This window comes from Bombina bombina, chromosome 7, assembly GCF_027579735.1.
Source record: "Bombina bombina isolate aBomBom1 chromosome 7, aBomBom1.pri, whole genome shotgun sequence".
NCBI classification, from domain to species: domain Eukaryota; kingdom Metazoa; phylum Chordata; class Amphibia; order Anura; family Bombinatoridae; genus Bombina; species Bombina bombina.
This window is the reverse complement of record NC_069505.1, coordinates 312,163,336-312,176,545: the sequence shown is the minus strand read 5'-3', so window position 1 is coordinate 312,176,545 and position 13,210 is coordinate 312,163,336. Positions and strand designations below refer to the sequence as shown.

At 34.9% G+C, this 13,210-nt stretch overlaps 1 protein-coding gene across 1 annotated transcript in view; it reads left to right on the top strand.

The window, feature by feature from the left end:
- The window catches only part of IL17RC (interleukin 17 receptor C), a 263,169-nt gene that overhangs the window by 107,857 nt on the left and 142,102 nt on the right, over positions 1 to 13,210 (top strand). The window contains exons 9-10 of the mRNA XM_053689379.1: positions 5,225 to 5,282; positions 11,645 to 11,829. Of these exons, the coding sequence (XP_053545354.1) occupies positions 5,225 to 5,282; positions 11,645 to 11,829 (243 nt within the window). The remainder of the gene's footprint in view (positions 1 to 5,224; positions 5,283 to 11,644; positions 11,830 to 13,210) is intronic.

The following is a 13,210-nucleotide window of genomic DNA, read 5'->3' as shown; positions in this document are numbered from 1 at the left end:
TGAAAGATCTTGAGAATCGTGCTAGACGAAACAATTTTAGAGTCATAGGTATACCTGAAGAAAAACAATACGAAGACCTTGATAAACTTCTTACAGAAACTTTACTGCACTTATTACAAATTCCTCTTTCCCATCCACGTATAGTGTTAGAGAGAGCGCACAGATTGGGAAGGAAAAACACAGAGAATGAAAATCCTAAACCTAGACCAGTTATTGCCAAAACCCTTAACTACCAGGATAAACTCCTATTATTGCAATATTTTAAAAAGAATCAGCCCATATTCCTTGGGGGAGTCAAAATCATGCTTTTTCAGGACTTCTCTGCAGAAACTTCTGCTAAGAGAAGGGATCTGGCCCCGTTATGCACTAAATTAATAGAACAAGGCCACCGGGCCACTATTATTTATCCAGCAAAATTGAAGATAACAGTTAACAACAATACGCATTTTTTTGACTCAGCCAAGGAAGCAGAAAGTTTTATATTACAACAGTTTCCCTTAGAACAGGGTGGTTCATAGAATATAGCAGACCTACACTAATACTTACTTATTATATGTCATCTGAATGACAAGTCGTTATGAGAGCTCCGACATACATACAAGGTCTGGACCATTATTTTTGTTCATGTTTTAGTATGATATGTGTTATTAAGTTTTTTTTTTTTTTTGTTTTTTTTCCCTTTTCTTTTTTCCTTTCCCCAATACCCATAAGCATCCTAGCCTTTTTTCTGCATGGCGGTAGATATTATAAATGGTTTTAAGTTGGCCTCTTGGAATATTGGGGGTATTACATCACCTATCAAACGCAAAACAATAATAGCACACCTAAAAAAAATTCATACAGATATCGCCTTTTTACAGGAAACCCACCTAAGAACTGAAGAAGTCCTTAAGCTTAAATGCTCCTGGGTTAATGAAGTTCTTGCCTCTCCCAGCACCCAAAGAAAAGGTGGAGTTGCGATCCTGTTAGGTAAAAAGATAAAATATCAAGTCCTCCATATTAAGGCGGACTCGGAGGGGAGATTCTTAATGGCCAAAATTAAAATTGATAAGACATTATACACATTTTGTAATATATACGCTCCTAATGTCTTTACTCCTCCCTTCTGGGACAAACTTCAAGCTGATTTATTACTTTTCACAGAAGGTTTTTTAATTTTAGGAGGAGACTTTAATATGGCACCGCAATATCCTTTAGATAGGCTAAGATACAAAGGTCCCTCTCTCAGAACCAAAAGAGATAATCTGGAATCTAAATTGTTCCTTAAACTATCCCAGAATCTTCGAGTTAGAGACATATGGAGGATGCATAATCCAGATCTTAGGGATTACACTTGCCTCTCTAAGGCGCACAAGTCACTCTCAAGAATTGATCTGTTTTTTCTAGACGAGAGATTATGTAAAATAAGATTGGCTGCCAACATCTCGCCTATCTGTATCTCCGATCATGCCCCGATCTCTTTAGAGTTTTTTCCAAATAATCCAACTCCTAGGTACTCCAGGTTCTTTTTCCCAAATTACTTAGCTTCTGACCTTAAATTCAAAAACTGGCTAAATATTAAATTCCAAGAATACGCATCTTTCAATAAAGAATATATTAATCGCCCCATGATTTTTTGGGAAACTGCCAAGGCGGTATTACGAGGAGAAATCTTAGCTTATACTATTAATAGAACTAAGAAATTTAAGTTCAGAGAAAGGGAAATTATGAAATCTATATCTAATTCCTACAACTCCTATTTATTAGAGAAAACGCCGGATAAATGGACCCGATATATCCAAGCCCTAAAGGAGAGAGATTCCTTCCTATTACTTAAAACCTCACAGAAAGATTTAAAATTACAAGCTAAATTATATAGGCATGGAAATAAAACAGGAAAACTACTCTCAAGATTAATAAAAAGAGAAAAGACTCTATCAGTAATAGAATCATTACAGGTAAAGGATAAAATAATAACATCTTCTGAAGACCTTATTCATGCTTTTTCAGAATATTACCAGGACCTATACTCTCTGAAAACCTCAGATGCTCATAAGCGAGATCTCTTTTGGGATGGAATCACTCATAATGCTATACCAGCAGATTTAGTTGAAACTCTTAACCTCCCCATAACTGAGCTTGAGATCTCAAGAGCAATTCAAGACCTTTCCTTAAATAAAGCCTCAGGCCCTGATGGCCTTCCTAATGAATTTTATAAAATACTTTCCACAACAATTTTACCACATTTATCTACATTATATAACGACATTTATATTAAGGGCAATATTCCATCATCTAATTTTTCTGCATCATATACAACCTTAATTCTTAAACCGGGAAAAGAGCCTGATAGGAAGGAATCATATAGACCGATAGCACTGCTTAATGCAGATTATAAAATAATGTCCTCTATTCTAGCATCAAGGCTCCAGGGGTCCCTTCCTTATATAATACATAACGATCAGGCAGGTTTCATACTTAAAAGAAACTCGTCAGCTAAGATAAGGGAACTTTTCCTTACCATAGACTATTTTAACAATAGGGGGGGGGATCGGAGAGGGGAGAGAGGACACCCCTGATTCTGCAATTATTTCAATAGATGCTGAGAAAGCTTTTGACTCAGTTCACTTTGATCATTTGACATACTCTCTTCAACAATTTGGAATACAGGGGAATTTCCTTAATTTTGTTAATAACTTATATAAAACAGCTACTACTAGATTATTAGTGAATGGCCTAACCTCTTCAAATATCTTTCTCAGAAGAGGTACTCGACAGGGGTGCCCTCTCTCTCCCCTCCTCTTTGATATCTCAATCGAACCTCTAGCTATTTATGTTAGACAACACTTGGAAGGTATTGAGATTGGAAAGAAGGAGATGAAAATAGCACTTTATGCTGATGATATTTTAATTTACATATCCAAAACCTTTATTAATATACCCAAATTAATTTCAATTATCGAACAATTCGGTGCTTTTTCTGGTTATAAGGTAAACATGATGAAGTCCGAATTGCTATGGTTAAAACAAACTAAGGATTCTATGGTTAATATTCCATTTAAACTAGCGGCCGGCTCTTTTAGATATCTAGGTATTATGATCTCCTCCAACCCAGAAATGTGGTATAACCTTAATATACTTCCAGTATTGAATAAAATTAAGGAAAATCTGAAGATATGGCAAAATCTACCTCTTTCCTTGTCGGGTCGCATTGCGTTATACAAAATGGTTTGTCTTCCAAAGTTATTATACATTTTACAAAATATCCCCCTAATACTTAAAAATAAAGATATATTGTTATTTAACACTGCTCTGAGAAAATTTATTTGGCAAAATAAAAAGCCTAGAATTTCGTTATTTAAATTATCGCTTCCTAGAAAATATGCTGGGCTAGCCTTACCAGACATTAAACTTTATAATTACGCCTTTCTGGTTCGTTTGATCATTGACTGGATATCTGGGAAGGACTATGTCACTAATAACGAGCTAGAAAAAAATATATTACATCCATATGCTCCACTAGCAATTATCCATTGCACTAGGAATTCCCTACCAAAAGAGGTGAAAAAGATGAAAACAATGTTTAACCCTTTACAGGCCTGGTGGAGAGTTTGTAAACTTCTTAATGTGGAACAGGAGGTATCTAAATATATACCGATAACAGGCAATCCTCAATTTCAAGCGGGCCTCTATTCTTCTCCCTTTCAAAGATGGGAGACTCTGGGTCTTAGTAAAATTTATCAAGTGTTAGATTTTGATAGGAAATGTATAAAGACTTTTGGATCTCTGAGAGAGGAATTTAATCTCTCCCATAGAGAGTTCTTTGCTTACTTACAGGTAAGACATTTTGCCTTAACCCTAGTAAATAAATTTGGTTGGAACTGGACAATGGGGACGGTGGAGAAATGGTTATCTCTGGTTAAAATTGGTTGTACATCAGTCTCCCCTAGCTATTTAGATCTGATCTCTCTAAGAGGTAACTTAAATCTGGAAAAAATAGCGGCTAACTGGGTAGAAGCACTGATTGGAGATGCCAGTGCTGTTCAGGCCTCGGTGTCTGAGGTTGCAAAAATCACTCTCTCATCGTTTTGGAGAGAGACTCACATAAAATTATTACTTAGGACCTTCTTCACTCCTGAGAAAGCCGTCAAATGCAGGAACTCAGATTTTAATCTATGCCCCAAATGTTCCCTCCCTTCAGCCAATCTCATACACATGTTCTGGAACTGTCCAATCATCCAACAGTTCTGGTCTAAATTACAATATTGGCTTGGGACAATGGGAATCTCCCCTCTGACTTTATCGCTATCACATATTGTTTTTCTTTGGAAGGACTCAGACTGCTTGGTAAATAAGAAAATTGTAAACTTAGCCATCTTAGCAGCAAGATATTTAATTCTGAAAAAGTGGAAAAATAGAACAACCCCCAGTATCCAAGAGGTAAAAAATTGTCTTAAAAAACAATGTATACTTGAACAACTAGATACAGATTTAAATGATGAAAAAGATGTTACTTTATTTTTTAGAAAATGGTCACTCTTTATCAAATCTTTTTCTCCAGTGGAAATTGATAATCTAATCTACCCATTTAGAAATACTGAATTAGTTCTGATGGGGTTATGGTAACAACACATCCCCCCCTCCCCCGACCCCCCTTCCTTCCCCCCCTTTTTTTTTTTTTTTTTTTTTATTTGTTTTGTTTTGTTTTGTCTTGTTTTGTTTTGTGTTTGGTATTGTGTTCATAAAAATAAAAAAAGGCAATATTTATATCTCCATAATAAATCGTCAAAAAACAGAGGAATAAATAGATCAAAATCAAACAATAAGACTATTATGGATGGAAAAAGCCTGCAAAATAAGGTTATTTATGTTTAATACATTATTATAACAAATATGGTATTGTGTGGAATCATGTAATATTGTTTGGTTGTCAACTATTTGCAGTGTTATTATTTTTGTATTCTCTTATCTCTCTCTTTTTCTATTATGCTTATTCTCTTTTTTTTTTTTTTTTTTTTTCCTCTGAAAATGAATGAAAATGTATAATTATGTTGATATATAATAATAAAAATGACATATAAAAAAAAAAAAAAGAGAATTCCTATGTATTATACTTCAGAAGGAAATATAGTCAGACTTACTGGGTCTTTGGGTTCTTACCTGCGATCAGAATGTTTGTTTATATACAGGGTGATGCAGGCAGAATTTTTGTTTGGATTTAGAATTTTTTGTTTTTGTATTTCAGGCTTGGTGGACAAACTTGACAGACGCAAGAAGAAAACCTTACTGCCCTTTTCTAGACTGTAAGTATAAACCCACATAAAAACCTCATTCTTGGCTCACTAATTTGATACGTCATGATTTACCCTTGTGACAATATGTTGGCAGGTTCCTGTTTGTTAATAGTATCTTGGATACAAATTTGATTCATCGTAACTAGAGAGATTTGGCAGGATTATGGCTGGGAATGGTTCTTTCTTTTCGAGTTCTGTAGCGCACCTCTATAACTACATTATTTACATAAAGGTATTAGCCAGAGGAATTCCGGTTAATGTTATTATGACACTGCCTGCATATTATAAGTTGAAAGTAAATGCATTCACTTATAAGCACTATCTGATAAAAAATATTCTTGAAAATATTCATAAAAGTTTTTATAAGGTATATGTAACATTGTGTACATAAACATGCTTCTTTATCTTAAATCTGTCCATAAACCAAAGACCAATACTTTGAGAGAACAATGGAAACTTAAACATTTTATTACCTTATCTCTTCTATACCCCACTGGGAGTGTAATTTCCTCTGCTGGCTGTGTTTACACAGCTTATCTATAGCTTGGACCTAAGACCAGAAACTTACAGAATAGGTGGGGATACCACAGGTTAAAGGGACAGTCTACACCAGAATTTTTGTTGTTTAAAAAGATAGAAAATCCCTTTATTACCCATTCCCCAGTTTTGCATAACCAACACTGTTACATTAATATACTTTTTACCTCTGTGATTACCTTGTATCTAAGCCTCTGCAGACTGCCCTCTTATCTCAGTGCTTGGACAGACATGCAGTTTAGCCAATCAGTGCAGACTCCTAAATAACTCCACGGGAGTGAGCACAATGTTATCTATATGACACACATGAACTAGTACTGTCTAACTGTGAAAAACTTTAAAAATGCTCTGAGCTAAGAGGCGGTTTTCAAAAGTTTAGAAATCAGTTTCAGCCTATCTTGGTTTAGCTTTTCAAAAATACCATCAAGGGAACAAAGCAAATGTAATGATAAAAGTCAATTGGAAAGTTGTTTAAAATTGCATGCCCTATCTGAATCATGAAAGTTTAATTCTGACTAGACTGTCCCTTTAACTCAACTATTTCAAATGCCAATATAAGGGTAAAGGAAATACTTGTAAACAATTTAATACACTCTAGTAGGTAAAGTGGATCATTGGGAACAAATTAAAAGGAAGATTTTTTTTGCATAAACTGTCCCTTTAATAATGTGTTTTACTGTGTATTTATGGTAAATATTTTACAGTCCAATGTTTTTATGGGGTATATATATATATATATATATATATATATATATATATATATATATTACAATAAAAGAAAAAAATTATATGTGAAGAACATTGGAATATAAAATATGCATAACGCGCTTCAGGTTTTGCGCTGTACGTTTAACGTGGTGTCATGTTAGTGCACACAAGGAATTAGTTATCTTAAGGTTCGTGATGTAACTATTAAATATAAAATATTGAAAAATATTAATAATTGTTAATCATATTTACTGTAAAACATACATATATATTGAAATGATTTTTCGAATTTTATAAGAACATCTGTAATAATTATAAATTATTATTTTCTCAATATCTTATATTTATTATTTACATAACGCACCTTAAGATAACTAATTCATCATGTGCGCTAACCCAACACCACGTTAGACCTACAGCGTAAAACCCGAAGCACGTTACGTATTTTTTACTTTTCAATGTTTTTCACACACACAAAAAAATAATTTATTTTTAAATAAATAAACATATATATATATATATATATATATATATATATATATATATATATATATATATATATATTCGAGAAAAATTCAGAGGGGAAGCAACTGCTGATTGAGCTATATAGAAAAAGTTTCAGACTAGTAAACGTCTATGTAAAGGAATTTGGTGCAAACCCTTATTATAAATGACATGGGGCAGAGAAGAAAGGAAAGACAAGAACGAAATCTTGTCTATAAAAGACAGGGAAATCAGCACTCTTTTAAGAAGTTAGAAAAAAGCTAAAAAATATATATACTTCAAAAGTGATTATTTAATTGTGGATTGGTGACGTCTCACCCCGTGAGAACACCATCAGTCATACAAAATGTTCAACTCCAAAATTCGTAAATAGTGTGTAGACACATAAGAGCACACATTTTAAAAATCATACATAGCATAATAATTATATGCAATTTACATAATAAACCTGACTGGTCAGGGATGCACACTGGCGCAGATGGATCAAAGGCGCAAATATACAGCTGATAGTGACAAGATCTTGATTAACCTACTACACCCTACTGCACACAGAACCCCCAAACTGAAAATACCCAAAGGTGTAATTTGGACAGATGTATAATGGGATCTAAGAGGTTAATCATAGAACTCTTGCATTCGTACAAAAGGTATCAACATTAAAGCAGAGCAGTATTGCAAAGTACATAGGTAATCACAGCAGTATATTAAAGGCGGAATATTAACTAGACAAACTACACCCTGCTGCACACAGCACCCCAATTCCAGAGGTAACAGCTGAGCAGGTCAGAAATGGGATCCAAGTAGTCTAAGTAATAATCAATCCACCTGAATATGTACATAGAGAGATAAGGAGCATGCAGGGTTAAAGCATATCACAGTTAATAAGCACATGAGCAGCAAAAAAAGTATGAGTATGTCATATTTTTATCCTTGCAAAAGCATTCATGCAACAGCAAAGCTCAATTCAATGCGCTATATGAAGCAGCGTTTAGACAGTATGCCGTTTTTTGCAAGCAACAGTTCCAATTCATTGGCCGGTAACCCTCAACAGGAAAATTCATGCACCAGATTGCTCTCTACTCATAGTACAATTTTATATGACAGGTCTCCCTCTGTTCATCCAATACAGAGTTCTTATGACAGGTTTCCCTGCTGTTAAAAGTTGCACAGTTCATACGACCTTATTGCCATAAGACAGATGCTGGAAGCCGTGTATAAACATCTTAGGAACACTTTTTCTCTGTGTGACCCGTACTCGTTAGGCAATCTGCTCCAAAGAACGCCACACTTCTCAAGTCAGGGTACTGCGATCCTAGGCGTGCATCCCCTGCGCCGGTGGGCTATCCAATGCCGACGCGCGTTTCACCCGCTCGTCTGTTTGTAAGACCGGGCTTCGTCAGGGCGTTTGGAGTAGGGACGCTTACGTCCTTATTTATGTAAATGTCTTTAGTGCCTCTGCTGGTGGGTGAAAATAGCTTGATATTTGATGTCTGATATATATACAAATGAAAATAGCAGTGACAAATATATGCATTTAAGCATCTTCAAGTTGTACGTGTCATATGTGCCTAATAGAAACATTAAAAACTACACAGTTAATTTTGAAAAATGATTGTTATTTTTAAACAAACATCTTATGGGAGCCTTTTTTTTAAAATTATAGAAAGCAAGCCATGTCTAGCTTGTCATTGAGGCCATTTGGGAATTGGGTCTCTAGGATCGAAATCCATCTACATTCCTTCCTTAGGAGGACTTTGTCATTGTCTCCTCCTCTACCATTTGTAATGCCCCTGTCTATGCCAACAAATTTTAGAGAGTCAGGATTACATTCAATCCTATATATATATATATATATATATATATATATATATATATATATATATATATATATAAATGATTTTATTGTAAAATATATATATATATATATATTAATGATTTTATTCTAAAATATATATCTATATGAATATGTTATCTGGTTAACATGTGAGCGTTAAGTTTTAGGTTTTGTTTTTAAAAAGCACGCTTTATTAAAGTCTATGGGGAGAAGGTAACACAGTCGCGATATCCAAAGTAAAAAAAAAACACTACATAGCGCTCCACTTGTAATTTAGCCCTGAATCTGGTATGACATTTTAAAGAGAAACCAATATTACAGTACGTCGTCCCTTTAATTATTTAATAAACACATTTATTTGGAGGATAAAATAATTCAGTTCTTATATCTCACAATGTGACCAATATTGGGCTAATTCATTGTAAACGAGTAATGTCACAACATGAGATGTGATGCCAATTTGAGCTGGAATCTGACACTCCCCACTAGTCACAACTGCATGTATACAAGAACTGTAAAATAACTTGTAATTGCAAGAATGTTTAGAAGTGTCTCTGCCAGGAATTTTTATTGCTAAGTACTTTTACAGAAAGCTTATAATTAAAACGTACTGGAAATAGTGCGGATTTCCTATTGGCTAACAAAGTAATTATTTAAAATGTGTTTTTGTTGCCAAATTGGATTCAAAGTAAATTAAAATGTGCACATAGACTGTCGGATGTATTAAATCACTGCTATGTTTTTGAAGTAGGATTAAAAAATTGACATCCAGAATATAAAGGGACATAAAGTGGAAATGTTAGATTATTATATTGTTACACTGTTGCTTGCATATAACTGTGTTAAACACCTACAAATGGTTTAAACATATAGCTAAAAATAACTTCCGAGCAGCATTGCACTACTGGGAGCATTTTAACACATCTGATGAGCCAATAAAAAGATGCATTTGTGTATAGTCTCAAATAGCCAGCTAACTTCTGGTGCATTGCTGTTCATAAGCCTACCTAGGTATGCTTTTCAACAAAGTAAAATTGATAACAGAAATACATTAAGATGTCTCTTGAAATTGCATGCGCCTTTGGGTATTTCTCTGCATGTGATGCTGGGATGCTCAGACATTGTGCTCAGAAAACAGTTTTGTTTTGGACTTGTTCGGGGTAAAACTCCACCCTTATTCACTGGCCTAAGGTTACATTCTAACATAGATGTTTATAAACTCCTTGCTTGTAGCGCACCCGTGTGCTATATTTTATATTAGTGTCATGTTAGACCATTTTTTTTAAATCTACCATGAAGGGTTAATGCATAATACTAAACAGTAAAAGGATATAGTATACAGCGCCTAAAGAGGAAACGCACAAGCTCACTAAATATAAACGATCACCTAACACGTTCATTAACAGTTAACAATATGTTTGGGGTTAGGCGTGTCAAAAGAGGCTAAAGTGTGCAGGTTAGAACATATTTAAACAAATTTATTATAATAAAAACAGAATATATAAAGAAATAAAAATGATTATACAATTATTTAAATTATATGAAAAAGAGAACTAAATTTAGTTGAAAGAGATTGAGAATAGGTGTACACTTAGTGGTGTAAATGACCCAAATCCACAAAAAAATGGAGTGGAAAAAGTGGAGTAGAAAAAATGGGTGGAAAAAATAGCACGTATAAGTGTACTGGGTATACAAGGACGAATTTGGAAGATATGAGTGCAAAAAATATATATAAAAAATTAAAAAAATATGCATAGAAAATTATTCAATTAGCATGGAGAAAAGTATGTTAGCAAAGTGTCCAGAATAGAGGTGTATAGTCTAAAACAGGGATCTTGGATCCAAAGAAATGTTCACGGTGCAGAGGAGGTAAAATCCTAAACTGTGAAAGATCTCCTTAGGAAACCTTGAGGGCAAATATCGTGCTCGAGAGAGTGCAATTTTGCGCTCCACTCATAATCTGGCACTTAAAGGGACACTGAACCCATTTTTTTTTTCTTTCATGATTCAGATAGAGCATGAAATATTAATCAACTTTCTAATTTACTCCTATTATGATTTTTTCTTTGTTCTCTTGCTATCTTTATTTTAAAAGCAGGAATGTAAATCTTAGCAGCCAGACCATTTTAGGTTCAGCACCATGGATAGCGCCTGATTATTGGAGGCTTACATTTACCCCCCAATAAGCAAGCATAAGCCAGGTTCTCAACCAAAAATGGGCCGGCTCCTATGCATCACATTCCTGCTTTTTAGCTAAAAATAGCAAGAGAGCGAAGAAAAATTGATGAAGCATGAAAGAAAAAATTTGGGTTTAGTGTCCCTTTAATAATTTAGTACAATATAATTAAGAACAGTGGCAACAATTCTGAGAGGAGTCTTACAACTGCTTTTTAACATGTCCTTTCCTTGAGACAGAATAAAAGAGATACACAGGGGGGAAAGAGAATTTAAAGAGACATAGGATACTTATCTGATAGATGTGCAAGGTTCCCAACTGTCTGCCCATGTTTCTGGCAAGCGGGCAGTGGGCGCTGTCTGTTTGCGTCACTCCTTGCTCTCATGCAACCTGTCAATCACCCTCAACAAACAATTTTGTGTGACCCCTGCTTCTTAACTTGCAGTAAGTAGGCTCGCATGAACAAGTCTGAAACGCGAGGGCTCCAAAGCAACCTCCAGTGCTTATTAAATTAGGCTGATAGAAGGTCAATATTGTATTAATGGACTGCTTGACCAACACTATAATTCTTTGCATATTTTTTTACTCACAACTTTCTATGACTTCTTTTAGCTCATCAATATGAAGAGAATATTTGGAGGCAAAGTAACCTTTCTGTGATCATAGACAGTGGGATTCTGTTGTATGAATTCACAGCACCGTGTAATAGGTCTGTAGAGGTTTCCTTATGCTTGAGGTCCAGCGAAAACTCCAGATGCCAGGAGTTGCCACTCTCCAGGACCACTGTTTTTATCCGGGTAATTTGCTCATAGAAAAATGATCTGACCACACAATGAGTGAATATAGTTCATGGTTGTGGCTGTATTCAACCAATAGGCCAGTACTGCATAATATATTTTAAAGGAATAGTTTAGTCAAAATAAAATGCTCCTGATTCAGATAGAGCATGCAATTTTAAGCAACTTTCTAATTTACTCCTATTATCAATTTTTCTTTGTTCTCTTGGTATCTTTATTTAAATGTAAGGAGCCGGACCATTTTTGGTTCAGCATCTGTGTAGCACTTGCTGATTAGTGGCTACATTTAGACACCAATCAGAAAGCACTACCCAGGTGCTGAACCAAAAATGGGTCGGCTCTTAAGCTTACATGCTTGCTTTTTCAAATAAAAATACCAAGAGAATGAAGAAAAATTGATAATAGAAGTAAATTAGAAAGTTTCTTAAAATTGCTGCTCTATCTTAATCATGAAAGTTAAATTTTGACTAAACTATCCCTTATAAGTAGAAACCTCTGAAACGTCCTGAACTGAAATACTGTGTTTATGGATGAAATCTTTATTCAAAATAACATAAATTTGAAATCTGATGTTTCATGGGACAATAAAGATTTGAACAATCAGCAAATGTACAAAGCACAGCAGCATTATCACTGGTGGAACTTCACTTTCAAATACTGGTAACTATTAGTGCATAGAATAAAAACAGTTAGTCAAGTCAAATCCTTGGGTAATAGAACAGAAAAGGAGGACACGATTATTAGTGCAGCTACTTAGCTAGATGATCTGAAATATAATTTCCCCTGACACAGGCTTGGCTTTGATTACTGAGCTGGAGAAAGATCATATTTTAACGACATTGCTGTGTGAGCACAGGGGGAGCCAACTATTGGCTAAGTTATATATAACATATCTATACAAAAAGAGAAGCGCTGTACTAGGAACGGACAACAGCTCAGTAGCTTGTTCTATGGCAAGTTACCACCTAGGAGCAGCAATGTGCTTAGAGGGATATAGCTGCACTTCACTGACAAGGCCCACAGAAGGCCAAAATGATCATCTGGGGTTGCCATGTTCCTTGTTCAGATGAGAATTGCCTGGTATTTCAGGGTTGGACTGACCTTACTCTGCGGGATCAGACTAATATACCTCAGGATAGTTTTTTTCTGTGAAAAGCACAACTGGGCTAAAAGAGGCTGCTGCTATGTGGCAACTCGCCATAGAACAAGCTACTGAGCTGTTGTTCATTCCTGGTAGAGCGCTTCACTCTTTGTATGCATTTATATTATACATATCTGCATTGTCTATAGCTAAATGCTAACATTTTGAGAACTCTGTATCACTCAGTGTTTTAGACGGCCAGAAATATCCTCTGGCTAAGATTTGCTTAGTCTTTTCATA